Below are 18864 nucleotides of genomic sequence, written 5' to 3'. Positions count from 1 at the left end.
TGATGGTTGTAACCAAAAATAGCCAGGCATTGTGGCAGGTGACTGTAGTCCCAGCTACTTGGGAGGCAGAGGTAGGAGAATTGCTTGAGCCCAGGAGTTAGAGGTTGCTGTGAGCTGTGATGCCATAGCACTCTACCCAGGTGACAGCTTGAGGCTCTGTCTCAAAACAAAAGTTGAATAAAGAGAAATGGCTTTAAAATGGCTGCAAAGTAAATATGAGTGGGGCAACTGTAACAGATAAGGAGGATGTAGATCACAAAGATACAGGGTTCTATAATTAGTGTGTAAGTCCTCCTTTTTTTTTGAGATGGAGTCTCACTATGTTACCCTTGGTAGAGTGCCATGGAGTCACAGGTCACAGCAACCTCAAACTCTTCGGCTGAAGCGATTCTCTTGCCTCAGCCTCCCAAGTAGCTGGGGCTACAGGTGCCCGCCACAACGCCTAGTTATTTTTTTGTTGTTGTTCTTGCAGCTGTTTAGGTGGCCCAGCAGGATTCAAACCCGCCACCCTCAGTGTATGTGGCTGGCGCCATAACCACTGTGTTACAGCGCTGAGCCTGTAAGTCCTCATTCAAAATAAAGTTATGTAATTCACAAGATATCAAAAAGGTGATCCACGTTGCCCAGATAGCAAAGATTTAGAAATATATTCACATTTTCATGCTTAAAACAAAATACTTGAGATCTTTTTAAAAAAGTCCCCTACTCCAGACAGTGTTTATAAATAACTAACCAATAGGAAGAATGCTATTAGTAGAGTACTTTAATTCTGAATATAAGGTGAATACTTGGAGATTCTTATTTATTAACACCTCAATTTTTCTATAATATTATTTGGAGAGATTGTCTTTTTTAAATTTTTATTTTTATGTTTTGAGACACAGTCTTGCTTTGTAGCCCTTGGTAGAGTGCCATGAGGGTCATAGCTTACAGCAACCTCAGACTCCTAGGCTTCAGCAATCCTCTTGCTTCAACCTCCCAAGTAGCTGGGACTATAAGTGCCTACCACAATGCCCAGATAATATTTTTTTTTTTTTTTTGGAGACAGAGTCTCACTATGTCGCCTTTGGTAGAGTGCCATGATGTCAAAGCTTACAGCAATCTCAAACTCTTGGGCTTAAGCTATTCTCCTGCCTCAGCCTCCCAAGTAGCTGGGACTACAGGTGCCCGCCACAACGCCCGGCAATTTTTTTGTTGCAGTTGTCATTGTTGTTTAGCAGGCCCAGGCTCGGTTCAAACCCTCCAGCCTGGGTATATGTGGCTGACGCCATAAGCACTATGCCCTAATTTGTTGGGTTTTTTTAGAGATGGAGGTCTTGCTCTTGCTTAGGCTAGTCTCAACCTCCTGAGCTCAAGCAAACCACCTGCCTTGGCTTCTCAGAGCACTAGGATTACAGGTATAAGCCATCATACTCTTTTTATTTTTATTTAATTTTTTTTGAGGTAAGGTCTCACTCCATCGCCTTAAGCTGGAGTGTAGTTGCCAACATCATAGCTCATTTAAACCTCAAACTCCTGAGCTCAAGTGATTCTCCATGCCTCAACTTCCCGAGTAGCGGGGACTACAGGTACATGCCACCATATCTGGCTAATTTTTCTATTCTTTGTAGAGAAGGGGCCTCGCACAGGCTACTCTCCAACTCCTGACCACCAGTAATCCTTCCAAAGTGCTAAGATTACAGGTGTGAGCCACCATGCTCATCCTACAGAGATTTTTTAAAGTGTATAAAATTCAGAAAAAAAGATAAATAAGAACAATATCAAGGCAGGGGAAAATATATAGAAGCTAGGAATAAAGTTAGAACATAAAAAGCATGCTGAGGCCCACTTGCTACAGCTGGCCTATCTTTGGCATTACGCTTTCAATCACCAAATAAAAGGGGACAACTATTAGTTACAAGTTTTACAGTATTGATTAGATAAAAACAAACTTTAGCCAACTCAGGTAATGACACCCCCAAGAACCCCTGTTTATGCTTCAAAAAGGGATAGTTTGCAATACAGCGAATAATCATTCAACAAATTCATTGAGCTCCTACCATATGGTGAATACTGGGCCTATAACGGGGAATAAAAAAGACAAAACAGTCTACCTTTAGGAACATAACAGTCTAGCGATGGCTGGCTGAGATGATATCAGTAAATTTTTTGCATTTCTAGTGATCATAGCCCAGTTTAAACACAAAGGCTAGCTCAATAGAAACAACCCTATGAGGAAACTCATAATTCATTGTAGGTATCTTCCAGGCTGGTCTAATCCAAGGAGACTATTTAAATATCGTAGACGCTTACTTCTTTTTTTTTTTTGTAGGGACAGAGTCTCACTTTATGGCCCTCGGTAAAGTGCCATGGCATCACGGCTCACAGCAACCTCCAGCTCCTGGGCTTAAGCGATTCTCTTGCCTCAGCCTCCAGAGTAGCTGGGACTACAGGCGCCTGCCACAACGCCCGGCTATTTTTTTAGTTGCAGTTCAGCCAGGGCCGGGTTTGAACCCGCCACCCTCGGTATATGGGGCCGGTGCCTTACCGATTGAGCCACAGGCGCTGCCCAACGCTTACTTCTAAAATTCTTCTGAACTTGTGTATATTTCTAAAATTCTCAAAAATTTACTTTGATGAGTCACAAAAATAATACTCCACACACTTCAATGACAAGAGCTAGGAAGCAGAAAACTATCTGACAGGAACCTGGAATACAGATATTGGATTAATGTTTAACAACTTGTATGGCGCCTGTGGCTCAGTGAGTAGGGCGCCGGCCCCATATGCCGAGGGTGGTGGGTTCAAACCCAGTCCCAGCCAAACTGCAACAACAACAACAACACAAAATAGCCGGGCGTTGTGGCAGGTGCCTGTAGTCCCAGCTGCTCGGGAGGCTGAGGCAAGAGAATGGCGTAAGCCCAAGAGTTGGAGGTTGCTGTGAGCCGTGTGACGCCACAGCACTCTACCCGAGGGCGGTACAGTGAGACTCTGTCTCTACAAAAAAAAAAAAAAAATAACCAAGCAGAAAACAAGGTTGATACCTTTGAAGGGCCCTGGGTGAATGCTAACCCTGCAGTGGGGTGGGGCAGGGGAAGGGGGTGGGGGGTGGGGGTGGGGGGTGGGGGTGGGGGTGGGGAAGCGGCTACAGTTTAAAAAGACCTTATTTTTTCTCTAGTTCTAAATGAGTAATTGACTTTAGTCTTCTGTGGAATGCCAGCACCTTATCTCAAAACTACTTGTAACATAGCAACCACAGGTTTTTTTGCAGCCAGAAAAAAATAGTTTTTAACAAACTTTGTAGTAATTCTTTATTACTGGAAAGAGAGGGTTTTGACTGCAACACTACAATGTTAACTATCTCCCATCCAGAGATGTTAAGGGCAATGGGAGACATAGGGGATATAAGAGAGAGAGACGATAAAAAGGCTAGTTGGGGGTGGGGGTGGGGGAGCAGAGTCGGTCTTTCCCCAGGAGCTGAGAGATTCTCAGGGCCCTCCCCCTGGGTGAAAGTTGGCCCTGGTGCCCCAGCCACAACTAGGGAAAGCCTGCCCTCCCAAGTCTCACAGCCTCCGGACAAGGTCAGTTCCAGATAGAGGCAGCGAATCCAACATGCACTCCTTTATTCTCACAGCCTCCAGGTAGGGCCAGTCCCGGATAGAACCAGCCAATCCTAAACCTCCTAAGTTACCTCAGTCCCTGCGCCGACCAACCCCCCAGCTTGGTCCCGGTTTCCCCTGGGAAATTTCCCTCACATTTTGTTGCAACCCAAAATGCATCATGCCAAACAGTGTAAAACCTAACATCATTTCTACCTCGGGGTCGTCCTCTCTGAGCAGAGTTCTGCCAGAGGTACGGTCTGAGCATGCTTAAATAAAGTCACTCGTTTGTTTTTTGCATGTGTGTCTGGTGATCTCTCAGTGGCGGAATTTGGTCTTAACACTTTCTTACAAGAATGTAATCAAAATCTAGACTGGAACAGAGAGTGACTCCAGCTCTGAAGAGAGGAAGGCTGAAGGAGTAATATCTGTACAGGCAAAACACATGCAGTTGAAGCCGCAAGGTGTTATGCAAGGAACATGGCAACAATGAGAGAAGGGTGAGGTCTACAAGAACAGGTCTTCTCAAGGAGACCACAAGGATACACAGACAGGGTCCTCTCCACGGTGACTCAGCTCTTGGGAATTTGTAAACTTAACTTCCTGAAACTTGGAAATTTCCAAGTTCTGTGAAATCCTGTAGTTGTGTAGGGGCGGGAATAGCATCTCCTGCTTGATTCAAACTGGCCAATGAGAAGGGTACCTGTGGGGTGGAACTTTTTGACTGGCAATAAAAAGGGAAAGACCAAGGCAGTCGGAGAGCGTAGCCATTTGGAATTCTATGCCATAAGCTCCCGGCTGGTGAATAAAGCCCTTCCTCTTATAAACGTGGTGTTTGGGTGCTCTTTCTCTCTGTTAGGCCTTGTCTTTCTGCAACAACTACACTGTAATCTGGAAATTTTCTAAAGTCATCTGTCTCAAATGATCCTGAAAATAAAAAAAATCCTAATAAAACACACCCTAAATATATATATATATATATATATATATATTTTTTTTTTTTTTGCAGTTTTTGGCCAGGGCTGGGTGTGAACCCACCACCCCCATCGTATGGGGCCGGTGCCCTACTTATTTTAAAATATATACCTATCTCAGTGGTAACTAAATGAGATAGTTTACTCTAATAGAGTGTTAGATAAACATTGGTGGAAGCCATATGCTAAAAATAAAGATACGTTTTTTTACAATAGTGCAGTTGTTTCACCAATAATTAACAACAGTAAAAATTTTAATATAGGGAAATATTAACATTCCAACTCTTCTCAGTAGAGAGGCATGCATCCAGTTCTTAAGGAGTGGTGATAAATTGGTAATAAATCATTATTGCAAGTTATACCCATAGAATGGCCAAAGTTATGTCCTAGTTTTTCCCATTTCAAAAATATCATTTGATTTGTTAAGAACCTGCCTTGCTCCTAACAAAATCTGATGCCTGTGATGGTGTGAAGGTAATAACATCAAAACTATATTGAGCTCTTCCTGGCAAAGATGAAACCTCTCTTTGTTGTGTGAACATTAACAACATTAATAAATATAGGAATGGTAACAGTGGCTAAAAATAGTAATTTCCAAATGTGAAAGCAAGAACAAGAGGAAAAAGGCTCCTGTTTGATAGGAGAGCTTCTAGAAGCTAAATAGCTACAAGATCCTCATTCTTTTCAGAGGCATGCTGAGGCTTAGAGGTATTTCTCCTAATGGGCTTCATTGTACTTTCAATAAGACAATCTTTGTTTTGATGAGAAACCTATTCTTTTCTTCCCCTCCCCTATGCCCCCTTAAAAGAAAAGAAAAATATCAGTTTGGTAACAAACAGCATTTAAGCCTGTTAAATGGAGAAGGAAACAATTACTGTGCTGGTATATTTTATGCAAAGTAAGAATTGCTACTGGGGTCTGACTGATTGTTTTAATATTTATTGTGGAAGCATGGCCCAGCAGGCTTCCTCCTTCCTCTATCAGATACCTCTCTTGAAAGACTCCTTATCAACCAGACTGCCAAGAGACCTTGGAATATGACCAGGTTACAGCCAGTACAGCAGAAAAGGAAGACCTTACCATATACTGATTACATTCTTCTATAGAAAGAAAATGTCCAATTAACAACAACACCCCCACCATGCCCCATCTGAACTTCCTAAAACAATACTACCTAGATAGTAGCTAGGGCTTGCTTGATATTCAATAAATGGCATTATCAATAGTAATAATGTGTACTTCATAGTGCCAAGCACAAAGAGCTCAATAAATCTTAAATAACAACAATAATGAAAGTATATGATTAGTAGGGCGGCGCCTGTGGCTCAGTCGGTAAGGCGCCGGCCCCATATACCGAGGGTGGCGGGTTCAAACCCGGCCCCGGCCAAACTGCAACCAAAAAAATAGCTGGGCGTTGTGGTGGGCGCCTGTAGTCCCAGCTACTCGGGAGGCTGAGGCAGGAGAATCGCTTAAGCCCAGGAGTTGGAGGTTGCTGTGAGCCGTGTGACGCCACGGCACTCTACCGAGGGCCATAAAGTGAGACTCCGTCTCTACAAAAAAAAAAAAAAAAAAAAAAAAAGAAAGTATATGATTAGCTAATGAGTGATTATAAAGTACTTTGCAAATATGAAGTGCTACACAGGCACATAATTATAAACCACTGGGTTAAGAGCAAGAGAAAGCAAAGCAGAGTGAGAGGAAGGAGAGATTTGAATGAGCAGAGAACTCTATCTACTTGAGAGACAGCTGAGTCCCTTCAGCCAGGACACTCACATTCCTCCAATGGTGACAGTGGCACAGGTACGCTCTGAAAAGGCAGGCACCGTCTCTGTAGCTGGGCTAGCTGGTCTAATGTAGTCTACCATCACATTCACCTGGAAATAAAGAATTAAGGGAGTTAGGGTTGAGACTTTGCAAGACAGCTCACCAGAAGCCACATATGCCTAAACGATTGCGAAAGATCATTCACAGTTTGATTTTCTGGGCCTAGGATTTTAAAAAACAACAAACAGTAAGGAAATTATTTCCAAATGACATAACTTTGTAAGAATACAAAGAACTCTTAAAACTTAACAATAAGAAGATCCAGCCTGGTGGCTCACACCTATAATCCCAGCACTTTGTGAGGCCAAGGTGAGTGAATTGCTTAGCTCAGGAGTTTGAGACCAGCCTGACCAAGAGCAAGACCCTCTTTCTACTAAAAATAGAAAAACTAGCTAGACTTTGTGCTGGGGGACTGTAGTCCCAGCTACTTGGGAAGCTAAGGAAAGAGAATTGCTTGAGCCCAAGAGTTTGAAGTTGCTGTGAGCTATGATCCCCTAGTACTTACCAAAGTAAGACTCTGTCTCAAATAAAAAAAAGATAAAACTTTATGAAAAGACAACCTTATTTAAAAATGTAAAAGATCTGAATAGCTCACCAAAGAAGATATACAGATCACAGATAAGCTTAGGAAAAGATTCTCCTTATCATATTGAAATAGTTTCCCCACTCAGGCAGGGACCCTCCGCTATTTTCTAGGCTTGAGTGAGCTCAGAAATCAGTCTCATCACAGACCCCCAACTCTAGACACAAACAGGTTCGTTGCAGGTCCCATTCTATGGACCCCAAAACAAGGTCATAACAAAAAAGTAGCCTGATTGGTATCTCATCTGGGCTACCCCTCCTGGAGCAAGGAACAAACCCTACTGCCTCGCCTGGAGCAAGGACCACATTCCTTTGCACTATGACAGTTTTAAAATTATTTTCTTTCCACAGGTGGCTGATTGTGACTTGTTCCAAACATATATTTCATCTCCTCAAAACCCTGCTGCCTGCAGGATAGGAAAAGCAGTATATAAACTCCCTCATGGGCTTCCCACTTGGGTACTCCTTTGGCTTGCTGAAGGCTCTTTCTTCCCCCCCTTATCATCCAATAAAATCTGTCCTTTCACTTACTTTTGAAGTTTGTGGCTTCATCCCTTAAATCTCCAAAGATCAAGGACTCAGCAGAGAGAACTTCTGGTTACAATGTGTATTAGGGTGGAAAGCTCAGTGTGTGCTCGTGAGAGCGCACGTAGTGAGCTAGGGCTGACAGGACACAGCTTCTGTGGTTGGTTTAGGTCCTGCGTGACCTTTGCCTCAAGCGTTCCATCCTTGTTTTATAAATTTAGCTTTACCTAAAAGTGTATATCTTGAGTAGTTTTGCGCAATTTATTTAGGAGACTAACTTTTGAATTAAAAATGTTGTTTGGGGTCATAGATTATGTTGGTTATTGTTTATCATGGGTCATGGATTATACCGATTATTATTCATTACGGGTCATGGATTATACTAACTATTGTTTATTATGTGTCACAGGTTATGCTGATAATTGTTTAAGATAAGGGTTATAGTTTTTTAAGATAAAGGTTAACATGGTTTCTGCTTTGAACTTTTGTGTAAAAAACTGTGGTTTTAGAAAGGGAAGGGCAGAACAGAATTAAGAGACTACTCTCACCGTTTGCCAGAATTGCTAACCTTGTGAAGGTTCAAAGCTAGTTGGACCTAATCCCCGTCTCTTCATTTGGCTGACAGTGACAGGTGGCTGCACCCTCTTTGATAACACTCAAGGAACAAGAAAAGATTTTCTCTAAACAAAGATTAGAATATAAAAGTATAAAGTTTATTTTATACTCTTACTAGGAAAAGAGGGATTGAGAGTGAAAGAGAGTGAGGAGAGGGAGAAAAGGTAATAGGGAGATGCCCTGGCATCCCCAAAAAAGAAAGAAATATGCTAGCCCTGAAGTCAAGTAGCTAGGTGAATTTAAAGGGGGATGACCTGGGGGGGACAAAGAGAAAAAAAGTAATTGTAGTCAATTCATAGGGTACTGTGAATGCTGTACACATAATCATTTTTTCTCTGGCAGGATGATAATTAGCAGTCACGCTGCTGGGAACAGACTTTTCACAGGTGTTTCTGATCGTATTGTTGATTCTGCCCTGAGATGTGATTTTGGGCCTAGTCTGAGGCCAGACACTCATACCCTACTGTTCCCTGCCAGGAACCCAAGCCTGTGAAACGGGTTCTCAAAAATAGTGAGTTGGTAAAAGTAAAAAGAAGAATTTACATTTCCTATCTCCTCTTGGCAGTGGTTTGTGAAAATGGAACCCTACAGGGTGCCTGCTATCAAGTCCACTAGGCAGAGATAGAAATCAAAGAGCAGAGGGCGAGCTTGATTTTTTAGCCCTTCCTGAAAAACTGTAAGTTAATAACTTCTCTATCATTTCACTACGAAGACTGTAAGTTAATAACTTCTCTATCATTTCACTATGAAGACCAACCACCCTTACAATATGTCATTAGGAAATTGCCAATTTACACAATATTGAAATACTACTACACAGTTATTAGAATGGCTAAAACGCAGAACAATGGCAACACCAAAAACAGGCAACAGGAACTCTACTTCATTGCTGGTGGGAATGCAAACCAATAGAGCCACTTTAGAAGACAGTTTGATTTCTTACAAAACTGAACAAACTTATCATTCGTCTAGGAATACTGCTCCTAGAAATTTACCTAGAAGAGTTGAACTTCTGTTTGCACAGTAAACAACAGCTTTGTTCATATCTGCCAAAACGCAGAAGCAAACCAAGATGTCCTTCTGTAGATAAATGGATAAATTGTGGTACATCCAAACAATAAAATATTCTCTATCCCACCTTTTTTTTTTTGGAGACAGAGTCTCTGTGCCCTAGTGTCATAGATCACAGCAACCTCAAATTCTTGGGCACAAGCGATCCTCTTGCCTCAGCCTCCTGAGTAGCTAGGACTACAGGTGCCTGCCACAATACCCAGCTAATTTTTCTATTTTTTAGTAGAGATGGGGTCTTGCTCTCTTATTCAAACTGGTCTTAGAACTGTTAAGCTCAGGTGATTCACCTGCCTTGGCTTCTTAAAATGCTCCTGTAAAGGAATAAGCCACTATACCCAGCCTTAAAACATTATTCAATGCTCAGAAGAAATGAGCTATCAAGCCATGAAAAGACATAGAAGAATCTTAGATGCATATTACTAAGCAAAAGAAGCCAATCTAAAAGGTGTCAAAAATGATTCTAACAATATGACAGTCTGGAAAAAGCAAAACTGTAAAGACAAAAAAGAAGATCAGTAGTTGCCAGGGGCTTAGGGTGGGGGATGAATGGGCAAAGCGCAGAGGATTTTTTTTTTTTTTTTTGAGACAAGAGTATCACTACGTTGCCCTCGGTAGAGTGCTGTGGAGTCACAGCTCACAGCAACCTCAAACACTTGGGTTTAAGTGATTCTCTTGCCTCAGCCTCCCAAGAAGCTGGGACTATAGGCGCCCCCCACCCCCGGCCCTACTATTTTTTTGTTGTAGTTGTCGTTGTTTTAGCTGGCCCCGGGCGGGGTTCGAACCCACCAGCCTCAGTGTATGTGGCCAGTGCCCTATCTAACTGAGCTATGGGTGCTGCCAGCACATAGGATTTTTAGGACAGTGAAACTATTCTCTATGGTAGTACAACGGAGCAAACATGCCATTAGAAATATCTCAAAGCCCACAGACAGTACAGCACCAAGTGTGAACTGTATGGACTTTGAGTGATGTTGTCAATGTAGGGGAATCAATATACCACAAATATAACACTCTGGTGTGGGACTTTGTATGTATGGCAAGGGCAGAGGGTATATGGGAAATCTCTGTACTTTCTGTTCCACTTTGAACCCAAACTGCTATAAAAAAAATAAAGCCTCACTCTACCCGAGGGCGGTACAGTGAGACTCTGTCTCTACAAAATAAATAAATAAATAAATAAATAAATAAATAAAAATAAAGCCTATTTTTAAAAGAAAGAAAAAAGTGATAAGCAAAAGAGCCAGGACAATTGGAGGAACACATAAGGCCCCACAGAAATTCTACTGGACAGAAGTGGTTGGCAACATTCCTGCATGGCTGCAAGACATTATGATAAAGCACTTCTTTAACCTTTTCTAGGTCAGACTAATTTGAAAATCTGTTTTAAAAAATATGAAATGCCTCCATAGAAAAACTGCATGTAATTTCAGTCTGTCATAGCTTCTCAAGGACCAAGTAAAGAATTATCAAGAACAAAACGAAACGACAATCACAAAGATGCTTGGAATTGGTTTCACAGTATGTAAATCAAAAAGATACAGCTAACGAGGTCCAATACCAACACAGATGCAGTTCTGAAGTTCAGGGGTGAGGGAGATAAAATAGACTAGAAGAATCTTTAGGTTTTGAATTAACAAATGAAATGTATAAAGTTAGGACCCTGAACTGCAAAAACTTGTTTAATCCTAGCATACATTAAATAAATAGACGTAGATACATTAAACAATGCTTTTTCTTTATAAAACAATGTAAGATAAACATGTTTGTATGTTGGTATGTGGTGCCCGTTAGCAAACATACAGGACATATCTTTATAGACGGTACAGGTTTGCCAGAAGTCTAAGGCTACAGTGAGCTATGACTGAGCCACTGCACTCTAGCCTGGGCAATACTGAGTGAAAAAATAAATAAATAAAATCCTTAAAAATGGAAAAAAAAAAAAAAAAGAATTTTAAAAACTATATTTGGCTGGAGGCAGGAAGGTTCCTAGAAGTTTGAGACCAGCCTGAGCAAGAGTGAAACCCCCATTTCCACAAAAAATAGGAAACTTAACAGAGTGTGGTGGTATACAGCTAGTCCCAGATTTGGGGGAGGCCGAGACAGGAGGATCATTTGAGCCCTGGAGGTTGCTATGAACTATTACTTCACTGCACTCTAGCTGGAGTGACAGAGCAAGACCCTGTCTCAAAAAACAAACAAACAAACGAACAGGCATAGCCACCAATACAGTCCAATTTGGGGTCATTCAGTGGGAAGTTAATAAACATGTGGAAAATGGGGGGGGGAGGGGCGTTGCAAGGAGATGATTTTCCCCCCAGGGGTGGGAGGAAATCATCACTGCTTAAAAACAAAATAGGTGAATCTCAAGGTTACCTTATACCTGCCAATGTTAAGCCTCCTCCTCAGCAAGCAGAAAGGGATAGGATGGCAACTTTCAGAAACACTGCACAGAGGAACAAAAACTCCATCCAAAGAGAACACTAATTCATCAAGAATGCCACATGCATGGGGGGAGAAGGGGTGGTCATGATGATGATGGGAGGAGTAATGGAGGAATAACAAACAAAAGTGAATACCTGAACATCTTTGTGGTTAGAAGGCCAAACTCATCAGCTATTCCAAAACTGCCTTCCAAGTAAACAGAGGAAAGACAGAAAAAACTTAACCTTCAATAACCAAAGAAACAACTACATTCATTTGCCAATAAGTCTGAGATTAAAGAGCTCTTTATGGATACAACATTATTAGAAAAAAAAATTTCAAATACAAATGAGGCCCCAAGAATAGCCCAAAGCCAAAAACACACCTGCAGGCAGCTATGACAAATTAGGAATTAAAGTCAAGGTGTAATTAGCATTATGTCCTTCTCTGGTGGATTCCAAAATCCCTTTTTTACCTTCAAGTTTTTCATTTCTAGATACTTATCAGTTACCTGTCAATCGCTTGAAAATGAGCCATAGTCTAAATGGTTTCAACTAAAAACACTGTAAATCTTATCAGTCTTCACCCAAATAAATGATACCCTGAATTTTGCATTTTGGGGTAAGTACATGTTGAATGGCACGAATTAAAAGAGAAAAAACACATTAATATAGATGTGTTCTTCCCTTTAAAGCAAATACTCCTGAAATGTTTGGTATGTAAGTATTTGACAAGTATGACCAAAAGGCTATCTAACTGACCCAGATACTGACCCTTGTTTATAACAATGACCAACCACAAGGAGCACTGACATTCTTTTACAAATGACTCACACATCATCTTTGGATCTGTTTCTCTTCCCCTAGAAAATGACAGCACTAGATTAAAACTTTGATCATTATTTAGAGTGCTAAGAGATAACTTAGCCACTTATAGTATACTATGTAGTTTTCTTAATCTTTTGCATTTCCTATCTTACATTTACTACAATCAACTGAGGCACACAGATTATACGATCCATGAGAGTGCAGACCACATCTTTTATTCACTGAAAGAGTTAGCATAGCACCTGCAAAGTAGTAGGAGAGTATGTAATAAACATGTTTTGTGTGCATAAATATTTATCATCAAAAACTCTTATAGACAGAACATTCTGAAGGACATCTTTGAAGTGAGGTCAGGCATTTTTGAGGCCCACGTGGTCAAGCTGTTGACCATTCTGTTGTTTTATATAACAACATATTTATTTAAACCAAGGGTGTGGTGGTGAGGAGGGAGATAGAGGGAGAAATACTTTGAAATTGTGATAATGCTCTAGCACTTTCATCAAAGCAATACTACAAAAGATAAAGCAAGCAAAATTATGTAATTTTTCACATTATTTTTTCTCAAAGATAAGAAAGGGTAGCAGGTAATCTGATTTATCCTTGGTTCCTTAGATTGTAGAATATTCCTTGAAAGCAATTTCTGGAACCCTTCAGAGGAACTAAGATTGTTAACAAAACTACAAATTTATATCTCAATCTATTATGAAGTCTGAAAGTAGGTTAGTATAAAGTAATAGCTGTGAGCCACACTTAAGGAATTTTGAGGATCACTGGATATTATTCATACATCTTGGGACTAGAACAGTATCAAACTGTCACAGAACTTCTTAGACTTTGATATTGCTGATGATAACACAACTCCACCATTTCACATAGCCATTCATAAATTTATAAGCAGTCATAGTAAATACTTAGCTTCTCAAAATAACCCCTTTATTAGCTCTCCCTCCTGACAGAACTTGCAGGCAGTTATGGAAGGCCTCTATTTGCCCCTTATACAGAAAAGAAAATGCTATCTGGTCTTAATCTGGCTGATACTGCCTTGAAACAAAAGTAAACAAAATATGTCACACATCCTCAGTAAGAGCCTGGACACTTTGGAGCAGCCAGGCTGTGGGGTTTGGATCCCAGCAATTCTACACGACAGCTGTGTGAACCTTGATATGTTATCTAACATCTCTGTGCTTCGGATTAATGCATGGTAAGTGCCGATCTCACTGCTACAGGAAGAAATTCATTAATACACATAAGGCATTTAGAACAGAGTCTGAATCACAGTAGGCTCTGTCTAAGTCAGTTATTTTCAGATAAACATGTACTGGTTTTCTTAGAACAGTGCCTGGCACAGAGTGTTATATAAGTACCGTGAAAAAAATAAATGCACGCATGCACACACACACAGAGATAAATAAGATACATGTTGAACTAAATCATTAGATTACTTAAATCATTAGGCAAAAAGAGTAAATTAAATATACTTTTCTCTTTAAGGAGCCATAGCAAACAAAAACATGCACTTCATACATATTCATATTCAGTGAGCAAAATAGGGCTTACTTTAAAGAAATGATAAACTTTTTAGCACTTACAGATTAATTCAGACATGTTTACAGATTAATTTTGCAGGTACCAGTTATTAGATGTTTTATTTAATGAAGCAGAGTACTGTGAAGCTTCTCAATTAATAGAGATATTCTGGGCAGGGTATTTCTTGCCTTACTAAATTAGGAAGGCAATGAACATCAAATAGTGACCAAGTTTCCATTTGCTTGGGACTTAACAGGACCTCCTGTATATAATACTCTTCATTATTGAAACAATGTATTTTTGAACTTTTTTCCCCCGTTACAAATGCCTTATATAATTATTATAAAATTATGCCAGTCACATATATTTTTTAAATTGTTAAAACACATATCAATCACCCATTCATCTTCGTACAGGAAGAGCTTCAGAACAAAATGCTAAGGAGCATCTTGGTCCTGCCTCTGGGCATGCTCTCAGCTCACCTCCCACCTAAGTGATCTGTTCAGAGACAAGCACTTGTGGAGCTGCTCATCTTACAAGATGTCAAACTTTCCTCCTTCTATACAAGCAACTGTGTAAGAGAAATGTAATGAGAATGACAAATGAGAGCCACAAATGAGTTGTTCCCTAGAACAACATTGAAAAATTAAAAAGAAACAAGCAAAATTAATTTTAATACTATCTTTTTATCTAACTCAAAATTTCTAAAACAAGAGATTGAGGGATGGGAGGTTGTCTTGCTCTTGTTCAGGCTGGTCTTGAACTCCTGAGTTCAAACAATCCACTGGACTTGGCTTCCCAGAGTGCTAGGATTATAGGTGTAAGTCACTGCAGTCGGCTAATACATAATGAATATTTTTAAAGTGTTGAAATTATTTTTTGTACTAACCTTTTAATTGTGATGTGTGCTTTACATACATATGGCACATCTTCAATTTGGATTAGCTACATTTCAAGTGCTCACAACCCATATTTGGTGATGGTTGCCATATGAGATTGTACATACCAAGACTATCTGTTAAGAGTCTCATTCTTGTTCCTGTATCATATGATCTTACCTTTTGCGGTTTAAATTTTCTCCCCTGGAAAAATTTTTGCCTCGTATTTTCTCCTGAAAGCTTAGGTTTAATGAAATTCTCTTAGATGAAGTATGAAACAACATGGCAAGAAAAACCAGGTATTAAAAAAAAGTTATCCTTCATTTTCTTTTTCAAATCTTTTATCTGAATAAATTAGAAAGATAAGCTACATTTTCAGATCCAAAAGAACAATTTCGGGTATGAACATAAATTCGTACAGAGGTAAGAATAGGCCCCAGTCCCTAACTACTATTGTAAAATACACTCTATTCAAATACATTGATGATGATACTTTTGAGAGCCTTCTACCAATTCAATAGCTGGATTTTATTAATTCTTATTTTATGGCCAAGTTTTCTCAAATTTTTATTTTTATACTTAAAAAAATTTTTTTACTTAGATTTTATTAATTCTTGATTTGCCGATATAAATTTAAAACCTTTACCTTGTTTGAAGTTCACTCTAATGTATGGATGGTGAGTGAACAGTGGCCAGAAACTCAGGTTAAAGAAACATCTGCTCTTGTAGTTAATAATTAAACCTTCCTTTGATTATTTATACCATTACAAAGAAAATGAGTAATTGGTAAACACAAAGTACTTATTTTCATAAATTCTTATAATTATAAAATGCTAAAATTTATTCCATTCAGACATCTTTGAGGTGATAAGTCTTAAAACATACAGATACATTCACAAACAATTATATATTTTGTTGTCTCATCTACACCACAAAGATAAGGAGACATAAACCAATGCTCCCATCCTGTCTCTCGAATCCAGCCTAAATATCTTCTGTAACACCCCCTTCCAAATCATTAGAATTAGGTGCTTACCCTGGTTGTTTGTTCACATGTATTTATGCTGCCTTCTACCATCTACAATCATCCTTCCTACCCTACAGAGTCAGAACTATTTTGAGCACATTTCATTTTCATCAATGGAATTTTTTTTAATTTTTAAATATACATGTGTTTATTAGGTTTCCATTTTTTTTGCTTCACAAAATTAAAAAGGCTTAAATTTTAGTAACAATAACAACGTTTAAAATAAGGACTAGAAACAAAAACCTCGTAAAGAACGAATGAACATAAATACATTCAAAAAAGGAATCAGACAATTGCTACATCGAAATATTAAGCAATAATAATGCAAAGAAAGTAACATTCACATTGGCAAATAAGAGTATGTCTATTATAGAATGCTTTGACTCTGAGGTTCAGTATGGAGTCATCAGTTAACTTCTTATTTTTTTTAAGTCTCATAAAATAGACAACTAATATTTATAAATAAAAGTAACAGATAATTTCGAAAAATAGATCATGCCAAATCTTATAGACAATAGAAAAAGAAGACATACTTCAAAATCATTCTACTTGATCTGGGTACATCTGATATTAAAATTGAAGAAAATACATTATTATAAAGGGGAAATTACAAACATATGTCACTTATAAATGAGGATGCAATATCCTAAACAACATATTAACAAGTTGAATTAAAAACTAATGTTTAAATAAGGTACTTTGGTCAAAATTAAATCCAATTTATGTGAGAATTAGTCACTATTTGATTCACAGGGATCAATCCCTCAGTCATTTCTGATTGAGGTTACTAGAGATTTTACTTTTTTATTTCTAGTTAGTCTACCCAAAGGTTTATCTATTTTATTTCTTTTTTCAAAAAACCAATTCCTTGTTTCATTAATTTTCTGAATGATTCTTTTGTTTTCAATTTCATTAATCTCTGATTTAATTTTGGATATTTCTTTTCTTCTGCTGGGTTTAGGCTTAGATTGTTCTTCTTTTTCTAATTCCATCAGATGGCTTGTGAGTTTGTTGATGTGCTCTCTTTCTGTTTTTCGAATGTAGGCTTCTAAAGAGATACATCTTCCTCTTAGGACTGCTTTTGCTGTATCCCATAGGTTTTGGTAACTTGTGTTTTCATTGTTGTTATATTCAAGGAAGTTAATGATTTCCTTTTTTTTTTTTTGAGTGAACTGTCATCTTTACTTGCATATGAACCAGTGTCTGTCCCAGCCATGAAGGAGTGGAGAGGAATTGGTGGAAGATAAAGCAGTTGTTCTTGGGGACCACTGGAGGTCAGGCTGAAGTCTCTGGGCAGCGACTCTGCAAAGAGCAGGCCTGGGAGCATCCTCAGCTTCACTCTCCTTCCTCCTCTCTGCTACCACATCTCAAGGTGGGTGGAGCAGAGGAAGAGTACACTTTGCTTGTCTGTCTCTCCCCTACTGACCTTGCTGGGTGGGTTGACTGTGAAAGCACCAAGCCTCAACTGGTCCTCACCTAGGATCCTGGGATGAGGAGTCGGGTCCTAGAATCTGGCCTCTTTCCTCCTCCCCAGGGCACATTCTCAGCTAGCCCACTGCACTTTCCAGATGAAACAGGGCAAAAATATCTCATGAAACTGATTGGGCAAGGCCTCAAGGCTGACCATCCCTTCATAAGACAAGTCCTTCTCTCTGCCCTTCCCCCCACGATGGGGAGACAGACCTACAAAGGGGCCCTTTCCCGGGCTGTTGCTCCCTCCATCCCTTCACCCCACATCTGGGTCTCCACACCAAGCACCTCCATTGAGGCCACCATAGGCACCACTGGTCCTCCTAGGGGTGAGGTGGGGGCAACAGAGGTGACAGTCTGGCACTGCATTGGGCACTAACCTAAGGCTCCTCCTGGGGAAACCAATCCCGCACACCCTCTATCCATTTCCCTCCTTCCTTCTGTACTAATGGTTTCCTTTTTTATTTCTTCCCTCACCCAACTATCATTCAGTATAAGGTTGTTTAACTTCCATGCCTTTGTGTGAGGTTGAGCATTTTTGTTGGAGTTGAGTTCCACTTTTAGTGCCCTGTGGTCTGAGAAGATGCAAGGTAGAATTTCAATTCTTTTGATTCTTTTGAGGTTTGTTTTGTGTCCTGGGATATGATCAATTTTGGAGAAAGTTCTATGGAATGATAAGAAGAATATATATTCTTTATCTTTGGGATGGAGTATTCTATACACGTCTATCGAGCAAGTTGTTCTAGGGTCTCATTTAAATCTCTAACATCTTTGTTTAATTTCTGTTTAGAGAATCTGTCCAGCTCTGAGAGATGGGTGTTGAAGTCCCCTGTTATTATGATGTTATTATCATATTGCTCAAACTAAGCAAGGTCTGTTTCCAACTTCGAACCTAATTTCCACAATGATGCAAAAGACAAAACTAAGCAATGGACTTTCACAAAATAAGCTGAATAGAATGCTACCACACTTATCAATTATCTCAATAAATGTCAATGGTTTGAATTCCCCACTGAAGAGGCATAGATTGGTTGACTGGATTAAAAATGCGAGGCATAGATTTGCTGTCTGCAGGAAACACACCTCACGTCAAAAAACCAATTAAAACTCAGAGTTAAAGGTTGGAAGTCAATTTTTCAGGCAAACGGAATTCAGAAGAAAAGAGCGGTTGCAATCTTGTTTTCAGATACATGTGGATTTAAAGCAACTAAAGTCAAAAAAGACAATGATGGTCACTTCATATTGGTCAAGGGGAAAATACAACAAGAAGACATTTCAATTCTAAATATTTATGCACCCAATTTAAATGCGCCCAGATTCTTGAAACAGACCATCAATGGAATTTTAATCTACAGTACTTAAAAACCCTTTTAAGCACAGAGTTAAACAGTTTTTCTTATTTGATAAACTAAGAGTCTTCAACAAAATGTGGCTCCTATCCCAATCCTTCCTCTGGCCCCTAATGGATGGACAGATGCTTTTATCTGTTTTGAGAGGAAATTTAAAATATAGCTTAATATAGGGCCCATGGACATATTAAGAGTC

The 18864-nt window shown here is 39.5% G+C and overlaps 1 protein-coding gene across 1 annotated transcript in view; it reads right to left on the bottom strand.

Annotated features, from left to right (window-relative positions):
- SND1 (staphylococcal nuclease and tudor domain containing 1) overlaps positions 1-18864 on the bottom strand; it is a 486203-nt gene that overhangs the window by 255279 nt on the left and 212060 nt on the right. Inside the window, exon 12 of the mRNA XM_053553506.1 lies at positions 6326-6426. Coding sequence (XP_053409481.1) covers positions 6326-6426 — 101 coding nt within the window. The remainder of the gene's footprint in view (positions 1-6325; positions 6427-18864) is intronic.

The sequence above is a fragment of the Nycticebus coucang genome, chromosome 11 (genome assembly GCF_027406575.1).
Source record: "Nycticebus coucang isolate mNycCou1 chromosome 11, mNycCou1.pri, whole genome shotgun sequence".
Taxonomy (NCBI): domain Eukaryota; kingdom Metazoa; phylum Chordata; class Mammalia; order Primates; family Lorisidae; genus Nycticebus; species Nycticebus coucang.
This window is presented reverse-complemented; position numbering and strand designations above follow the sequence as displayed.